The sequence below is a fragment of the Populus alba genome, chromosome 6 (assembly GCF_005239225.2).
Source record: "Populus alba chromosome 6, ASM523922v2, whole genome shotgun sequence".
NCBI classification, from domain to species: domain Eukaryota; kingdom Viridiplantae; phylum Streptophyta; class Magnoliopsida; order Malpighiales; family Salicaceae; genus Populus; species Populus alba.
The window spans coordinates 16,885,957-16,905,402 of NC_133289.1; the positions used below are offsets into that span (position 1 = coordinate 16,885,957).

General features: G+C 33.8%; 2 protein-coding genes across 3 annotated transcripts; one reads left to right on the top strand and one right to left on the bottom strand.

Moving 5' to 3' along the window:
• The first annotated feature begins 7,086 nt into the window (after positions 1 to 7,086).
• LOC118043858 (uncharacterized) lies at positions 7,087 to 12,149 on the top strand. 2 transcript variants are annotated; one of them, XM_073410003.1, is made up of 11 exons: positions 7,087 to 7,200; positions 7,360 to 8,369; positions 9,269 to 9,353; positions 9,465 to 9,560; positions 9,654 to 9,806; positions 9,906 to 10,013; positions 10,133 to 10,252; positions 10,575 to 10,700; positions 10,798 to 10,881; positions 10,981 to 11,128; positions 12,012 to 12,149. In XM_073410003.1, exons 2-10 carry the CDS (start codon positions 7,393 to 7,395, stop codon positions 11,104 to 11,106), a joined length of 1,875 nt encoding a protein of 624 aa, XP_073266104.1. In that variant the 5' UTR covers positions 7,087 to 7,200; positions 7,360 to 7,392; the 3' UTR covers positions 11,107 to 11,128; positions 12,012 to 12,149. The 2 variants fall into 2 exon arrangements, with proteins under 2 accessions (XP_073266104.1, XP_034907846.1); XM_035051955.2 differs by lacking the exon at positions 12,012 to 12,149 and having other exon boundaries at positions 10,981 to 11,293.
• On the bottom strand, positions 11,791 to 16,437 carry LOC118043859 (1-acyl-sn-glycerol-3-phosphate acyltransferase BAT2, chloroplastic). Its single transcript, XM_035051956.2, has 7 exons — positions 15,951 to 16,437; positions 15,789 to 15,832; positions 14,862 to 14,934; positions 13,781 to 13,957; positions 13,286 to 13,692; positions 13,020 to 13,121; positions 11,791 to 12,347 (listed from the first exon to the last, which is right to left on the bottom strand). The coding sequence occupies exons 1-7, from the start codon at positions 16,021 to 16,023 to the stop codon at positions 12,132 to 12,134; spliced, it is 1,092 nt and encodes a 363-aa protein (XP_034907847.1). The 5' UTR covers positions 16,024 to 16,437; the 3' UTR covers positions 11,791 to 12,131.
• Between the last annotated feature and the right edge of the window lie 3,009 nt (positions 16,438 to 19,446).

Here is a 19,446-nt window from a genome sequence, read left to right on the forward strand (position 1 = left end):
ACAAGACCAGTAGACTTCTTTCACTTTCTAGCTTTCAACAATGCACAAGTATGAGAATGTGGCAAGTCATGTTCAAATCTTGATGCAACCATCAAAACAAGCTAGTTCATTTGAAGCTCTTAGGATCAGGCTCCATGACTATGAGCTACCTAGCTTTGAGTTTTGCTTCTTTGTTTTTCTTTTATAATATCCTTTTCATTGTTACCACGACTTACTCATGGTTCTATAATACGTTACAGATTATCAGATATTTATCCAGCCCTCGGTATTATTTTGAGGTCAATGATCACGCTTTTGTTTTGATTCTCTGTTTCTTGTGTTTCCAGGGACATTGGAGGAGAACAACAGAGACAACAGGTGGTGAATTATCATATAAGCCTCCAATATATTCCAAGTACTCCTGCTTGAAGCTCCTTCACTGTTCGTATCATATAAACAGCGAAGGAGCACCCTAAAACTTTTATCATCTAGTATATTGTTTTAGTCTCACTAAAGATATGACAGATGCCCCACGTATATATATTAGACTTGAGATTCCATGTTCATTTGAATCCTGAGAGGGAAGGGGACGGGTGGGATATAAGAATGGGAAAAGCTTCGACTGCTTGGACAGAGAAACATGTCTGTTCTTATCACATTGGATTGTTCGATTTGATCAATTTTTTCTAGCTTGTTTACAGAAGTTCTGTTGATTATGGTTTGATATAAGATCATATATTTAATCCACGTTTACTCGTATAGCCAACAAAAAGAAAAGAGAATTTTTATTCTATGAAATATTTTTAGTAAAAAGATAAATAGTGTCGGGAAACACGTAATAATGGAATGATCCAAAAATAAAATATAATTAGAGAAAGCCTCGTAATTAAAGAAAATTGATATTTATTCAAGTTTTTTAAAAAATAGTCAAATTAATTCCTTTGTTTTCTTGTGTAGCATCATCAGTTATACATTATTTTTACATCACAACCGAACTTAACTTGAAATGGTTGCTCCAAACAAATAATAATAAAAAAACATATAATCAAGGGATAAGGAGGCTATAAGGATTGATCATTAAGCCTCATCATCTCCATTTCTGGCGATTAAAAGAAAGAAAACGTTAAGAAACTTGAACTTGTTCACGGATGTTCTTAGAAATGGAAGAATCCACGGCATGTTTGGAAAATGCAGGAGGTGAACGTGCAACACTCCCAGCTATATTCATCCCTTTCAATTTGCAAGTCCCGGGGGCTCCTCTCGGTATGTAAGTGCATGGATTGGGACCTGATGGCGTCACTGGATCTTTTGGGAGGGACTGCAACAACAACCCCTCTTGCTTTAGCAATTGGTATCCTAATGGCCTCGTTGCACCAGGTTGAAGAGAAGCTGAAAGAATCGATAAAATGAAAAAAATGATGAACTTGCTTTCCCTGTGACAGAACCCCATCTCTTAAAAATTACCAGAACGTTGTTCTTGAAGCTTTTCTCTTTTCCCTCCTCTATTCACCTAAATGCGGTATCTTCTTGAGATGGAGGGAAATCAGCTCTTGATTTGGTGCAGCAATGAGAATTAATGGTCTCATATATATATAAACGGAGAGCCCCAACCTTTGCTATAAGTTTGACCGTTAAATACTTCTGAGTTTGACCTAGCCATGGGTTTGAAGGTTGAAAATAGTGTTAGAATTGATCAACATCCGTTAGCTTAGACCCCAGATTTACCGTCATGCAAACCGAGGAAAAGTTTCTGTTCTATAAGTTGACCCCCCCCAAAAAAAATTTCGTTATCAAAGGCCAACAATATTCAAGGAATTTAAAATCATAATAAGATTATAAATTAATTTAATTTTCAGCATTATAGTTAAGCTAAATGCAAGCCTTACTTTGGCGTGGGAAAAAGGCACGACTCGCTCAAAAGGTTCGAGGTTTTCTTTATCATTGAATTCCAAATTGGAGAACCGTAAGTTGTAAAATTGAATTCAAATCGGTGAACCAGAATCTACACGACTGCAAACAGTGGTTTTGAATATTTTGACTTCTTTTTAATGCTGCTCTTAATTAATTATTAAATGGATCTTGCATGAGGGTTTTTTTCATTAAAACTATGAATTCTTTCATCCATAGATGGATTTTTTATAATACAAGTAAAAGCAAAAAATAAATTTAAAATTGCATGGGTTTTTTTCCCTAAGTAAATAGAAATATCATATAGTTTAATAGATCATTTAATTGATGCATGAAGTTATTTAAATAGTATAGATAAAAAGAAAACAATAAGGATTGATACGTACATTATAATTTCGATGACTAGAAAGTTGACTATAACAGCCTAGGATTTAAATATTTTGGGTTTTTTTTTTTTTTTTTTTAAATAACACTCTGAAAATATAGCAGCGAAGCAAAAGAAAGATTTCATAGGCCAACATGTTTTGTTCGCTGGTGAGAGTCCATTGTCGACACCACCATCTCTTCGGCTTTTTTAACCAGAAAAACAAGGGTTATCGTGTTGTTCTTCGAAGAGAGAGAGGGAGTAAGATGTTAATTACTATAACCAATTCCTTATCTAATCAGATTCATTGAAATGCACTTCAATCTTGATGCAGTTATGTAAGCACATTTTCATCTCAGGCAATATCAGTTTCCATTCAATTTTTGATGGCGACGTGCCTTTGCTTGATATTGTTGCTTATATGGTGGATGCACTTTTGCTATAGAGTCGGTCTGTCAAAGAACCATCTTACTTTAAAAGCTTAAACTGTTAGATGATGTTTCAGGATATGATTTATATTATTCTCTAACATACTCTCTCAAGTGAAAGCTCTTTGGACTTGAAACTTGCACAGGTTCATACTACTTTGTGTTTAATTTTATCAAATAAATAGAGATAGTGACATTTAAACTCGTGACCACTATGTCATTAAGGCTCTGATATCATATCAAAGAACTATCTCAATCCAAATACTTAAACTGTTAGATAAAATTTTAAAATATAATTTATATTATTCTCTAACTCACAATTATTGCGTCCACTTATTTGTTTTATGCAGTCACATTGAGGGAATGCTTTTGTATGGGAATGTTCTTCATCGAGATCTTCACGCCACGTCACTATCTCTTGCTATTTGTTTCTATTGCCCAACTCCCATTTCTCTGTTGGCTTGGAGATGTTGGTGTTTGGGAGATTATTTTTTAAATAATCATATGCTATTAGTGTTGCAACATTAATTTAAGTTGCACTTTCTTTTATTGACTTGGATTTTGCAATTGTTTTTTACAAGATTCCTCTCAAAAAATAAAAGAAGCATGGCAAGCAATATTCTTGTTGTTAGTTAAGTAGTGTCTTGGCTCTTGATAAAAGTTTTTATTCCTTATTTGAAAAAAAAAAATGGAATCCTTTTTTGCTCTTGATAAAAGTTTTTATTCCTTATTCTATTCTCTTCAAGCTTTAAACCATAAATTCAATCAAATCCATCTATTATATTCTTTAATTTGATTCTATAAATACTTGAACTTAATCCTTTATAATCTTCTCTTTTGAAATGTGATAAACCTTATGAGAGTTATAATTATTATGAAATGTGATAAACCTTACGAGAGTTATAATTATTATGAAAGTATAAGTGGCATTTGAACCTTTTGGGTAATTTTTGATTGAGAGCTGAGAGGTTTAATTTGAGCATTGAAAAAGATTGTGATGGGTTATATAATCTTGAGTATAGAAAAATACTATGATAGCTTTTAATCTTAGTCATGTCAAAAGATTGTATAAGGTTTTCTAATCATAATCATTGAAAAAAAATTAGTGTAATTAGTAAGGTTTTTACTGCTAAGAAAATTGGTAATTAATTATAAATACTTGAATGATGATTCAAGGAGTGGAGTAAATGGTTGTTTGAAATACTATAAAAATCATTGCATTTCTCTCTTACTACATATCTCATTGTATTTGTGCATTGATTAATTGTGTAATGTTGTTGATGAAAAATATGGTTGTGATTTTATTAAGTTCGTAAAATTTAATTTTGCCCAACTCACCCTTTTTTTAGGTATTATTATATTTTTTATTACATTATGTAATTTTAATTTTTTTAGAGGTTAGTATCATTCATCTATAATTCTTTTTATTTATATTAAATATAATAATTCATCTATAATTCATTCATCTTTCTAGTTTACCCGAGCAAGTCCGTGTAAGTTACTTTCAAAGCTTGAGTGTCAAGTTGACTTTTATAGCCTTCTTTTTTTGTGAGTATTTAGGCCATAATGAATACCATTCTAATTAGGAATGAATAAAAAAACACCTTGCCTTATGACAACATCATGTGTTTTTTCAAATAATCATGACACATGTTTTGATTTTTTTTTAGGATAGTTTTCCTAACAAAGACTTTGCAAGATTTACATTGTCTTTTCAAAAACTTGAAATTTTTTAATGTTATATCAAATAAAAATGTTCATGAAACTCTTATGATTTGTATTAGTTTTTGAAGAAATGTATTTCATCATGATAATTGGTTTAGGAGATAGCTCAATTAGCATTGGGTTTAAGAAGGATCAAATACTTGTTTGAAGTCTTATATTTAGATTTTCTAAACATGAACAAAGATGAATATCTATTCATTTCATCACGACTCTCATAAATGGTTTTTTGAGAATGTCATTTATTAGTTTTTTTCACTTGTTTGATTAGAATGAACTTTTTAAGACACATAATAAAGGATGGGTTTCATGGCTACCAAAAAAAGAAAAGGAATTAACAGGTTCAAATGGTGTTTAAGGGTTTTTATAGGTCCAGGATTGCTATCGATCACTTATGTCCCTTCATCCTTATATGTTATTAGAGATTTCTTCTCTTAGAAGTTGAGACAATAAATCTTTTTAGATTTTTATTTTTGACTTTAAATCTTTGATTAAATGTCTAATCAATTTTTTTTTTCTTGAAATATCTTTATCAGCTCATATCATACTTTTTTATAAGAATCAAAATACCAATGTCCTTTTCTATTTCAATCTCTTGATTGAAAACCCAAGCATGTTTCTTCCATTTACAGGTTTCTCAATGATTTTCTTTTTCTTCGCTTGTTGAAGCTGTAGGAGAAGCCTTTGTTTGTTTTCTCAAATTGGAACCGGAATGGATGACTTTTGTTGCCTTGAGCATAAAGACTTGATATTTATGACATTTCATTCAAATTGGATCTTTGTAATTAAACAATTAGCTACCTAGCCATTATTGACTCTCCTCACTGCCATTTTTCTGGCACACCATCAGTTATAATCCAATTAGATTTAACTGCTGCTTTTCTACTCTTTTTTCTTCATTTATGTAATGTTTTTGCAACAAATCATAATTCCAGCGCTGCCCACCAACACTCCCAAATAAACACACGCTGTTATTTCCATTTTCTTTCATTATATTGACCAATATATACACAACTCAGGTTCAGAAGGGCAGTAACAGTATGTGTGCTCCATTGTATGCTGTTTCTCAAGCAGATTCTGTTCTTACCTGTTAACATAAATAAATCCGAAGTCCAGACATGTTTTGTGTTCCACTCATCACTTTCATTTCTTTGATGCACATACTGGTGTTCCTTTCGTCCAGAATGTTTTTTCGCTAATTATTCATAGTTTTTTCTCTTTAATCTTCCATTAATATATCTCCCTTTATCTTGTGATTCAGGGGGACAGACATGCAACCAATGTGGCAAGAATTCTGCAAGCCCACAGCCTATTCGATGGAAAGAAGAAAGGTCTTTGCTTTGTTGTTAAGGCTTGCAAGCATGTTTGCTCATGCGCCCACTTCATCTACTTTGTTATAAAAATATTTATGCTGAGGGGCTATTACTCTTGTTTGGAGATGAAGGACTCTGGTATGCTCTGAAATCTCCTTTGCTGACTGTTTTGAATCAACTTTTTCATACGTTTAAGAATATTTTCAGATGCTTTTCCTTTTTTACCTTGTGTGTGGTTGTTATCTATTTATTGAAATCATAGTTTTGAAACCTGGCTTGACCTAGCGGGTTGATCGAAACCCAGCTGACTTGGGACTAGAACCGGATCGGGTTGAAGAAAAAATAAAAGAAAAAAAACCTGGTGTGACTCTGCTGGATGACCTGATGACCCGATTAACCCAGCAAGATCTGGTCAAAAACTTGATTGCAACCTGTTGATTTTGATTTGTTTTTTTACTAAAACGATGCTGTTTTAATTTTTTTAAAAAAATTGATCCAGACGACCCGATCAAAACCAAATAACCTGGTCAAAACCTAAAATACAGGTCTTGAACCGGCCAGGTCTAAAAACTATGATTGAAATTGTCATCTTTATTTAGTTTCTGAAACCGTTCGTTGTTACAGAAAATAATTTTATTATCTGTAATGTTCATATCTTCCCAGAAAAACTAAACTAAAAAAGTTGCATCACAAGATTAAGTAATGTATTAAAATAATATTTTTTATTTTTTTAAAAAATTATTTTTAAGATTAATATATATCAAAACAATTTAAAATATATATATATAAATAATTTTTTAAAAATATAAATTTGCCAATGTTTCCAAACATGGATAAAAAAATCGAAAAACAACCATAAAAATTGTTAAAATAAGCAGTGAATCATTCTTTATTTTAAAATATTATGCAAGGACAGAAAAGGAGCAATAAAAAGGTGAGGAGGTTGGTAAGTGACCGGTGGTTGCTTATTATTTAGAAGTTTAATTACGGTTTTTTTTTAAAATAATTTTTATTTAAAAATATTTTAAAATAATATTCTTAACATTAATATATTCAAATAATTTAAAAACATAAAATAATTAATTTAAAATAAAAAATAAAAAAATTTAAATTTTTTAAAATAATTTTGAAACACAAAAATAATCTTTATTTATATTTGCTTTTGTGATTGGATAATATTTTTTATAAAATTTTAATTTTTTATTTTAAATAAAAAATTTTATGATTTTAAATCATTTTAATATATAAAAATAAAAAAATATTATTTATATTTTTAAATTAAAAACACTTAAAAAAAACCGCTTTTACTTCACCGTACAACCATCCCCCACTTGAATTAAATACAAATAAATAATAATAATAATAATAATAATAATAACCTCGTATAAATAACGGAACATTCAGAAAACCCCAGCCGGTCAGTTTTCTTTTATTCTTTTCTTTTTCAAATCTCGGGTTCTCAAATTGTGAAACGGAAAAATCGAAGGTATGTTATCTCTTTTTTTTGTTTTTTTTAACCCCTCGCTCAGTTCCTTCAAATTCTTGTTTCTATCGATCTTCGCTAAACCAATTTTCGAATTCAAGACAGAAATATGTAGCTGATTCTTAAGTTTCCTGTTGTTGTTGTTGTTGATTTGAGTTGCAGGTTGGTTAGTTTGTTAAAAAGAAAAAATCGAGGATGTTAGAGCAGTTGTTAATATTTACTAAAGGAGGTTTGATTTTATGGACATGTAAAGAGCTCGGAAATGCATTAAAAGGATCGCCCATTGATACTTTGATTCGATCTTGTCTGTTGGAAGAACGATCCGGTACAGCATCCTACAATTACGATGCCCCTGGCGCCTCTTACACCCTTAAATGGACTTTCCATAACGACCTTGGCCTCGTTTTTGTCGCTGTGTATCAGCGAATTCTCCATTTGTTGTATGTGGATGAGTTGTTGGCGATGGTCAAGCATGAGTTTTCCCAGATTTATGATCCCAAACGTGTGGAGTATTTTGATTTTGATGAGACTTTTAGGCAGCTTAGGAAGGAAGCGGAGGCAAGGGCAGAAGAGTTGAGGAAAGTGAAGCCTGGGGGGAAGGGCGTGAATGACGGGAGGAAGCTGGTGATGAAAAAGGGTAGTGGGTTTGGTGGAGGGAATAAAAAAAATAAAAGTGAGGCGAATGAGGGTGGTAATGGTGACGATGGGAAAGGGAGGAAATTGGAGAATGGACACTCCAATGGGAATCATAATGCTGCTGTTGTTGAAGGTAATAGAGGGATGGGTCTCGCGAATGGTAAAGAAAATGCGAGTTCCAATAATGAGGCTTTTGATGTCACTAAACTTCAGAAGCTGAAAAGTAAAGGTGGGAAAAAAACTTCTGATACTAGCGTTGTTAGCAAGGGTTCCAACGTGGACCCAAAGAAAAAGGTAACAAAGAAGAATAGAGTTTGGGATGATTCACCTAAAGATGCGAAACTGGATTTTACGGATCATGTGGAGGAGAATGGGAATGAGAATATAGAAGTTGTGGCAGCTGATCAAGGTGAAAGCATGATGGACAAAGAAGAGATTGTCAGCAGTGACAGTGAAGATGAAGAAGATGAGGAAGTCAGTAAGGACAGCAAGCCTGATGCTAAGAAGAAGGGATGGTTTTCATCTATGTTCCAGAGGTAAATCTCATCATAATTCTTAGATTGTTATTTATTTCTTTGATTACTGGTTCATTACCTCGAGTATCATTAAGGTACTGGATATAGAGTATCTCTTCAAGGTCTAGGTTCTTAACAAACAGTATGTTGCATCTAATCACTTTCACTCGTGCTTCTGGGATTGGTGTTGAAACCATGTTTTTCCTTTTGAGTTTTAAAGCCACGATTTCCTTTCTTCGTGAATAGTGGGTTTCACATGGTGGCATCTGAGGCAATTGCGTATCAATGTGCTTTCTAATGTTAAAGACACTGGCAATAACTATTATCGTTTGTTTTTGGAATGTAAAGTTAGTTTTTGGGTAATTGAGAAGTTATAACCCATCACTATCAATTAAGCTTCGGTAGGTCCCTTAGTGTTCTCTGGCATATCCATGATGTAGAAAAGTTCAATCTTATTCTATCCTTTAAAGAAGCAAGGAATTTATCGTGTCATAGGACATACCAAACTGTTCTATTTACTATAATTTAATATCTTGTTAGAAGTTTACTCCATGGGATTGATATGTGTTGTGAGGCTCGGTATACTGGAGTGAAGGCTTGCCTAGTTGGCTTGTTGTTCCCTCACCATGACTGATGCTTCCACAGTTGTTTATGTTGTCTCTCCTGCATTATGAGATGCCCATCAAACGTGGTGCGTGAATCTTAAGACAGAATGTGGGAGGCTACCAATAGATATGCATGGTTTGACTTTGTCAACCTGTTTGTTGGCATGTGTATTGTGCATAAAGTCCTTTTTTAAGAGAATTTTCGGAAGCATTTCTCCTTCTCAAATCAACCAAAGTTGAATCTGAGAACTTGGACTAGGCTTTTCTTCCTTGTATGATCCTTACATCGCTTTTCTTATGCTTTCCTTGGCTCAGTATTGCTGGTAAGGCAAACCTGGACAAGGCAGACCTGGAGCCAGCATTGAAAGCTCTTAAGGATAGGCTCATGACCAAGAATGTGGTACATTATCGTATTTGCTAAATATTCTGTTTGTGAATCTGTTCTGTGCCAATCATACTTTTCTATCTTACCTAACATTCTTATGGAGTTACTGTGCTGTGGCAATTTCAGGCTGAGGAGATAGCAGAGAAGCTTTGTGAATCAGTTGCAGCTAGTCTAGAAGGTAAAAAGCTGTCATCTTTCACAAGGATATCTTCAACAGTGCAGGTTTGTTGCATCAAGACATTGAGTTTCTTCATTTTCCATCTTTTCTGTTTGACTTAGGAAGAAGTAATAGCTCATCTGGTATTATGGCTACAGGCAGCTATGGAAGAAGCACTTGTTCGTATTTTAACTCCTAGGCGTTCTATCGACATATTAAGAGATGTACATGCTGCAAAGGAACAGAGGAAACCATATGTTGTTGTTTTTGTTGGTGTCAATGGGGTTGGAAAGTCCACAAATCTGGCTAAGGTGAAGCTGAAGCTCTTGTGGTTGTAATTATTATTGAAGAATTATCATCGAGGCATGCTTCCTTATTGGGTAGGCTGTTTTTTCATGTCACGACTGCAGGTTGCATACTGGCTTCTGCAACATAAGGTCAGTGTTATGATGGCTGCTTGTGATACATTTAGGTCAGGAGCTGTTGAGCAGCTGAGGACTCATGCACGCAGACTTCAGGTACGGAATTGATATCACATATTAATATTGATGATGTTATCTGGCCTCTTTATCCAGTGTTTGTTTCTGTGATTCATACCTGTAAGGAAACTTGATGTGATACTTTTTTCCCTGGTTAGATCCCTATTTTTGAAAAGGGCTATGAGAAAGATCCAGCGGTTGTGGCAAAGGAAGCAATTCAGGAGGCCACACGCAATGGTTCTGATGTTGTTCTTGTTGATACTGCTGGTCGAATGCAGGTGCTTTATGATCTAATGCTTTATCACTGAGATTAAGTAGAACCATCTGGTGTAATATAAATTATGATATTGTTTGATTTCCTTTTTTGTCATTTTTGCGAAGCAAGAATTGTGCTAACTTTTTTTTCTTGTAAAAGCATATATAACTATAAAATGCTAAATTGAATACATGATGAGATAAATGGAATAGAAGAACTCAATAGGATCATCCCTGTTTTAACAACAAATCTTAATAACCCAATGCACCAGGCAATATTTTTACCTCATGTGCTTATCTGTATGCTTTCGTTTTCTTTTTCTAATTCAATGTCAAGTACTTCAGGACAATGAACCATTAATGAGAGCTCTCTCAAAGCTAATTTACCTCAACAATCCTGATCTGGTCTTGTTTGTTGGAGAGGCCTTGGTTGGAAATGATGCTGTTGATCAGCTATCAAAGTTCAATCAGGTTCAGTTCTTATAACCTGGTTTTTATTGTGTTATTTATTTTTCTTGCATCCAGATTCAGATTATCGAGCAACATTCCTTGCTCTTTTTCCTTGCAGAAATTAGCCGACCTATCTACTTCACCCAATCCTAGATTAATTGATGGGATTTTGCTCACCAAGTTTGACACCATTGATGATAAGGTAAAGAGTTACAAAAAGCAGTCAGATTTTTTCTTCTTTCTAGCTATTTGTTTTATTTACCATCCAAATCTTGTGTGCAATATTCTTTAATGGGTGCAGGTTGGAGCTGCATTGTCGATGGTTTACATCTCCGGCTCACCGGTCATGTTTGTTGGCTGTGGTCAATCTTACACAGATCTGAAGAAGTTGAATGTGAAAGCTATTGTCAAGACACTCCTTAAATGAGCGCGTTCCTCCTCTGATGAAGGTTTGTGGAGCGAATGCTGTTCCCTCTCAGTTTGCTCATGGTCCTGTTGCGAATGATTAACTTGCTGCCAAACTTCTGTATTTGTCGTGTTTTTCAGTTTGTTGTTGGGGTGAATCAGTCCCTTGAGGCTGTTTTTTATGCTCATTGTTACCGTCTTGTTCCTTCGCTTTGCTGTTGTGTTCACTCTCTCTCTCAGACGCCCGCCTACACATGCATGCGCTCGCGATCACCGGTTTTAGAAAATTTGATTTTATTGATTCAAATCAATTAAAATTTTCTAGATTCAATTTCAAATTTAAACAAATATTCAACTTCTAGAAATAACATTTTGATCTAAACTTTTCTACTCAATTTTTTATTTTTGTAATCAATAAATTTTTTGATGATTAAAGATGCTCCATCCCGCACTGCAAGGAATCAAACCAGTACAATGTATTAGCCCTCAAGTTCGTAATAAACCCAACCCGATTTCTAATACATCTAGAACCAGTACAATTTATTAGTCCTCAAGTTCTTTTCCATTATGGAACATTGAAAGCTTGCATGCTGTTTCAAAATTTTATGGACAAGTAATTCCCAAAAATAAACATTTTTCCAACTCTTCTATGTTTGAAGAAATTTTGAGAAGATGATCCAAGTCATTTGTTTTCCACGTCTCAGCGAGGAAAAAAACATTCGCTCAAAAACTCATAAAGCTTTAAGAACCCAAACACAAGGTGTATTAGTTTCTACAAGATTTGCTATCTACAGCAGGGTAATCCCATCAGTTGATCATGAGTTATTAAAACCTCCCTTGTTGCAAGTCAGAGGCTAATACTATCTTGTATATTTTATTTTCTTAATTATCTCTTCAGATTCAGCTGTAATTCAGTTGCCTTTGCAGTGCAAACAGCAAGCGCTTCGACGGGATTCAGCCATCTCCGCAACTTCAGGATTCATTCCTCTATGCCAAGCATGATAGAATTTCAAGCGAACCAGAAAGTCTGCAGTAATAGAAGATTTCTCAGCCTTGATGTTGTAGGGCGTCTGCAATTGCATTTCTAGCTTCATTGCACAATACTGCAGCATCACTCCCTTCTATGGGTTTATGAATGATAACTTTTACAGACCCTGGATTCAATATACCCTCCAATCCTGCAGGCATGATTTTCCCCGTTCCAATCACGGTAATAGGTACCACTGGCACTCCAACTTTTGCAGCAACACTGAAGGCACCTTTCTGCATATTATCAGCAACAGAAAACCATGAATAATAGAAAACAAATCAGTTCTTTTATTCATCCAGAACCGTTAAAACAATCATTCAGAGGAAAAGGGATGCTAAAAACTTGAGGCGCACAGGCACATATAGAAGGGAGGGGGGATGGAAGGGTAGTAGAAAGGCGTAACCTATCCTATTGGACCAAGCTATATTAACTCTTCAAGTGGTTTGAGAATGTAGGAATTAAAGCTGCATTCGAGTATGGAATTATTGGCCTTCCCATGTTACTCTTGATAACCATAGTGTAATCCAGAAACAGAGAAAGTATACAACACTCCATCTCTGGGTATCAGTTTCTCAAACAGCAAAGATGATGACACCTAAGGAAATTAAGAAACAGAAATGCAGCTAAAAAGCTTCTAATGCGGGTTAAAGTGCATTGGTAACCCGTACACATTAGATAAACAAAAGCACAGATATACTTGTAATGCCGTATTAGCGTGTCAATACTCCACTAAAGTTTCAAAGTCTATGATCCAACCAGCTGAGCCAAAGGTCAAAGAGCCAAGTTCATTTCTTCTTGATTCTCAACAACCAAAAACTGCTCTAATGGTTTCTCAATCTTTTGAAATGGAAGAAGTTAAATCAAATCAGCCAGCAAGAATAATAAAAATTATAACATGATCTCACCTTGAAAGCACATAATTTTCCATCTTTACTCCGTGTTCCCTCTGGGAAGAAAAAGACAGAGGCCCCCTTCTTGAGTAGATCCATGCAACGCTTGAGACATTCCTGTATAAACATAGCCATCGGAACTTCAAATCTATGTTCAACAGTGACAACACTAATTCACCAAGAACAAAAGAAAGAAAATAAGATGACTGTAAGTTGTCACCTAGCCCTGAAAGAACACAGCAGCATAAATACTAATAGCAACAGAGAAAAGAAACTGCTACCATTTGGCTTCTACTGTCCATGCGCTTCAAGGGAATGACACCCAACATAAGCATAGCCCACCCAATAATGGGAAATAGAAATATCCCAGTCTTACTGATGAACTTGAAGCTTCTGCCAAGAGTAAGAAGAGTATATATGTCTAGAAAACTCTGGTGGTTTGAAACATATACAGCAGGAACATCTGGAGGGGGTAGATTTTCCAATCTCTCATACTCAATTTTAAAAAATGGAGCAACAGTCAGTGATGCCCAAATTTTGGCAATGGAAAATTGAGCTTTTCTTCGGTATTGATCAAATAAGAGCACGAAAGGATGTTGTGCTATCATCAGCACAATAAGGAAAATGGCAGCAATAGCAGTAACAGCATAAAAGCCTATTCCTCTAACTTTTGACCCAAAGGTAATATCTGCACTTTAAACAAGTTAAAAAGAAAGATGATTAGCATAAGGTTAAATATAAAACCAAGCAACTGACAAAAGGAATTCTTGAGAAACCTGATAATGGATAGGCAGAATCTGGGATCCCAGTTCCAGCAAGTTCCGATCTTACAACTACAGGTCTGGAAGCTTTAGCTTGTTTATGGACCATTGTTTGATTGAACTCCTGTAAATAATTATACCATGGTACATAGACATGTTTCCTTGGAATGCAGGATGCACCATTTAGAGTAGCTGTAAAAAAAAGTGCAAAACAAAAGGATTCATAAGCCTCACAGCACAGGAGCAATTAATTACAAGAAAAATATTGGATTCATTTTTTTTTTTGAAGTTTTCATTTTGTTATTTCTTACTAGGTTAGATCTGGAAAGGGTACGATATGGCTATATTTTTCAGTATCCAGTAGCTTAATCTTTCTTACTAGCTAAATTCATCCTATTGCCAGCTTAAATGAGCTCAGAACTAAAATGATGTCTGTGTGCTACAATCTTTGGTTTTGGTTATTGTATTGTCTGCTATTTACCAAATTTGTCAAATTTTAAGAGCACATCAACCTGTAAAAGTGATTAATATAAAGATGCTGGTACCCGTTTCTAGGCATCTTTCTCTTGGATATTTAAAAAGACTTCCATGAGCAGAAACAATTTTTCTAAGAAAAAGGTCTTCCTACCAGCAATAGATGGTCAATCATCAGCCAACTGCAGTAAGCAAGGTGGTCTGGGTCATGCAAGGGGGGTTACATCCTCCCTGCTCCACTTTTAAGCAAGATGTTTAATCGAAAAGACAGGAGCAGGTGTATTCATGGATACAAGAATCTAAAACAAAGCATGCCAATAATTCTTTTTAAAATTTTCATAGATGCAGTGAATGTACAAACGGCTATAACCCCACTAAATCAATGTTTTAGGAAAGGGAATTCGGAGACAGCCCTATTCTTCAAGCCACGTTAAATGTTATCACTGAATTGTTGGAGTAGAGAGTTTCAATAGATATCCCAAGCATATTGAACAAGCAGTGAAAGAACTAAAGAAGATGAAGTCATATGTAAGCATCCAAATGAGACTTATTGAAATAAGTAGTCATTTACTTGGAAAGACACATGTACACAGTAAGTTTAGACAGCTAGGTGGCTACTTACAGTTATATGAATTCCACAGTACAGCTTGTTTATATGTAGAGCACCCAACAAATGGTTCTTTACAAGCACGGAACTGCATTAAGGAAAACATACTAAATAAAGTCCAGAAACAAAGTTTTAACAGTGTGAAAGGGCAAAGGAACTTCTTCTAATACATAAACTCCATCTATGAAATTTAAATCAGCATACAGAAAGACAGGCTAAAGGCACATATAGAGACAAGTGTGTGTAGAGTGAGAAGAAGCAGGTGGGGTTGCAAAATCCCAGAAGAAGAAATCTAAAATCATAATCTGCAAAAAAAAGAACTTTACTGATAAAACACCAAATCCCAAAATAGGGGAGCATACCAATATATAGAAAGTATGGACATTAAGGAATGTAGGTCTACAATATGATAGGAGAATAATGCTTCAAATCTCTAGTTGATTAAACCCCAATTTGTAAGCCGTGGATGCAGATGTAGCATTCCAGAAACACAACACCACTAAACATTGTCATAACACAATCCAAACCCCTTCAACTCACTGAACCATCTGGATCACTTTATAATCTAGCAGTCACAAAAAAACACAAGAAGCTACTAACGACAGTTCATACATGTTGAACTGAAGGCTAACAAATGACTGTGTCTTCGACACAAAGCCAAGGCAAAATGTGAGGGGCGCAACCCCTTTGGTACAATTGAAAAGCTTAATCTATTTGACTGGCCCCAAAATCACAGTAATCAAGATCATGTATGGAAAAAAGTAGAAAATCATCAGACAAAAGAGAAGCAACAGCCAAAGCGTGTGGTTAGACCCATTTCAGGACAAGTAAATAGGAGCAAAGACATCTTATCACCGCATGGAAAATTAACCCCTAATAATATACAAGGCAATTGATTAATTAAACAAGCACATAAAAGAAGAAGAAAGTGGAGAGAAATACCTGCAACAGAGACGGTTGAGAAATATTGCTCGATCGTTTATACCCTGCAGAGATATGACAAATTGAAACAAAATTATTATTAATTTTTTTTATTTTTCAATAATAATAATAATATAGATAGATAAATGCAAGTAAGAGAAATAAAGAGAGATGGATGCATACGGAGACGAAGGGGGCAATGGAAAGGGTGAGATAGAGAAGCAACCATTTCCATTGTATTATTATTGTTTAACATTACTACCCAATCACTCTGATTTGATTTCTTCACCTTCGCCCTCTCTAGGGTTTAGTGGATTCGGATTTGGAGGGAAGAGGCAAAACTAAGTGAAGGTCTTTTATTGCCAGTTTCTAGGTAGATAGGGACTGTTCTTTATCCTCGTCTTCCTTTCTTTTACAGCAGCAGATTAATCTCCCTCCAACCTATTTTTATTCCTCTACTGTTTGTTTTTTTTGGTCCAACAAATTTCTCACCGTCGGTCTATGCGATTGAATCTATAGAAATTCTTAATTTCAAAAGTAAATGATTAAGAAAAGCTATAAATATTATTTTGTATATAAACTAAATTACATCCACAACTTTACTGCCAAGAAGATCACGATACTAATCACAAGCGACCACCTTGAGAAATCGAAAGCTTCTTTATCAACTCTTTGATATCACAAGCTGGTCATCAAATTTTCAAGGGAGCAAATATGGTGATGGTGGTGTTGTTAAATATTGATTTTTTTTTTTAAATCAGTATTTTTTAAATAAAAAAAAAGTTCATAAAATAACATAAGTAAATCAATACTTTTTTTAATCTCAATCAACAAGATACCCATAAAATAACATCCTGAAATCGAGTAATTTGTTTTGGGTCTGGCTAAAAATATTTAATCTTCAAAATATTTTTAAATTTAGATCGTTATAATTTCATTTCAACAATTAAACTTCAAAATATAATCCTCAAACTCTACAATTTGATTTTTTAAAAAATAAATTTTAAAAAAATCATTAATTGAATTTGCAAAGTTCTTAATAAAAATAATGTTAATGCATTTGTTTTTTATGATTAGTTATCGAAAGCAAGCAACCATAAAGCAATTATGAGAACCTTATGATTGCCGATGAAAACATATCGATCAACTAGAGGCAATTTAGCTTAAAGAAATGAATTGCAACCAATAGTCAAATAATGATTTGGGGAACTCCATCAAAGCCATGAATAATATTCGATGAAGATGTGGCCACATGAGCACCTTTTGATGGTTTCCATAAGAATGAACATGATTATATCAATTGAGGGCAATGATGCTAAAAAAAATCCATAGTAGTTGATGATTTGGTGAATTCTCTCAGTTATCAAGAGTAACACCATCCTTAAAGAACATGGTCTAACTAGAAAGCATCTCTATAGCTAAAAAAGTGATTTACCATTTGAAAAATGATCATAATACATGACGAATATATCACCACATAAGTGTATTTTGATGAATATGAAAGGGTGTACACAGTCAAATCAATTGGAGGCAATTTGAAACAGTTCTTTGTAGTAGAGAATTTAATGAACTCTTTTAAAAGGATCGCCACTTCTCCATTAATGTAGACAATGAGTGCAATTACACACAAATACCATACTTAGGGGCAATGTCAAAAAAAGTTTCTATTACTGAAAATAAGAGGCAACAAACGCTATGAAAAGACAGAGTTATGCTCTTCTATTCAAGCAAGAGATTTGCATATGGTAGGCTCAATCGGGTCGATGAATCAAGAAACCATAAAGGGACATAATTGATAAGTCTCGTTATAATTGAAGAAGATAAATGTAATGTTTTTTTTTTTCAAAAAAAAAATAAAAAGAAAAGGAGGAAGATAACAATTGCAAGTGAAGCTCTTTAATTTGGACATATTTTACCAATTTTCATTATCAGGTAAGTCAAGCTCAACTATATAGTTATTGAACCAATTTCATTTTTATTTAGAAAAATCCTAAGTTGATTTTTTTCATTTCATCTGATGGATCCCAAGATGATCCCATTCATGTTTTAGTAGTGTGGATCCCAAGATGATCATGTTTATTTCATCAACATAAATCCTCATATGATTATTTCATTTGCATGAATCTAAAGTTGCTCTTGTTTGTTACATAGATCCTAAGTTAATCCTCTCATTTATTTGGATCCCAAGTTGATCCTTTCATGTAGTTTCTAGGTGGAACCCTTTTATATAAATCCTAAGTTGATCGATTCAGATGGATCTCAAGTTGATCCTTTTTTGTATGGATCCCAAGTTGATCATTTTATATAGATCTCAAGTTGATCCTTTAACAAGGATCCCAAGTTGATCTAAATCCCAGAATGATCATTTCATTTTCATTTACATGGATCTCAAGTTAATCCATTCATTTTTATTTGTATGAATATCAAGTTAATCCTCTCATTCATGGTCATACATATATGGCTTTATTTTGCAAGATGTTTAGTTTCTAAAAAAAAAAAAAAAATACCCTATTTCTGTTCTTTTACAAACTTATTAGACAAAGTTAAGGGAAACTGAATTTTTACTCATCCTTGTACCATAAATATTGTAAAGAGGGGGTAATTGTTGTAACTCCTTTTTAACCCCTTGTTTTCAATAAATTTTCAAAACAAAAATGAAAAAAAAAATATAGAAATGCAAAAACAAATCCTAAAAAAATATATTTTCAATGTAATTTGGCCAATATTCTATCATTTCATAGTTTTTGATCATTTTGGTATCATTTTCATGTTAACGAACTTTTCAAAAAAAAGAAAAAAAATTAATTAGAAGAAAATCAGTAAGATTTTTATTAGTGAGTATAAAATAATTATGGAAGAGATAAGATTAATTTGAATTTTAGAAACCCCACCTCCAAACAATTCAAAAATAAAAATAATAAAAATAAATGAATGGGTAAATACAAGAATAAAAAGGAAGGTTGTGAAATGTTATAGAATAAAAAAGGTCAAAAGCTTTTGATGTTAGTATAAATAAGAGAGAGAATGAACAGTGTACGGAAGGAACAATTTAAAAAATTATGAAAGAAAAGTTCAAGAAGAAAAAGGCAGAAAACACATGAAGTGAGTAATGGACGATAACAACAACACAACCCTTATCACCATCAACCGTGACCTTCATTAACACCGACAAAGATTTCCTCTTTAACGATAACAACAAGCCACTTCATTGTACATGAAAATAGCCTTTCTTTCAACCTCCACAACCACCAATAATAGCAAGTAATGATGATAAACTAAAACGAGAAGCAATCCTATAAAAAGGAGATAGCAAAAGAGAGTATAAGCTTAAAATGGTCAGATCTCCCTCATTAAACCTCTATTTGTCTTACCACTTGCCAAAAAAATAAAAAGGGATTGATGGTTTACCTTATCTTGCGGGTCTCAATTTGTTTAGGTCATCGGTGCGTGACTCAATGCACCACCAGCCAAAGACAAACGTGAGTTACCCTCCCTGAAGCTATTTCATTCTTATTTAGTGATCTTTAGTCGATTTCAACTAATCTAGAAGGTCAATTTCAAACCCAAATATGTTTTAAAAACATGTTGATGAGATTTTGTGATAATGTATTGATTATTGGTGTTGATTTACAATCTATTATGAATGATTGAGATTATTAAGAATTATTATTGGATACGT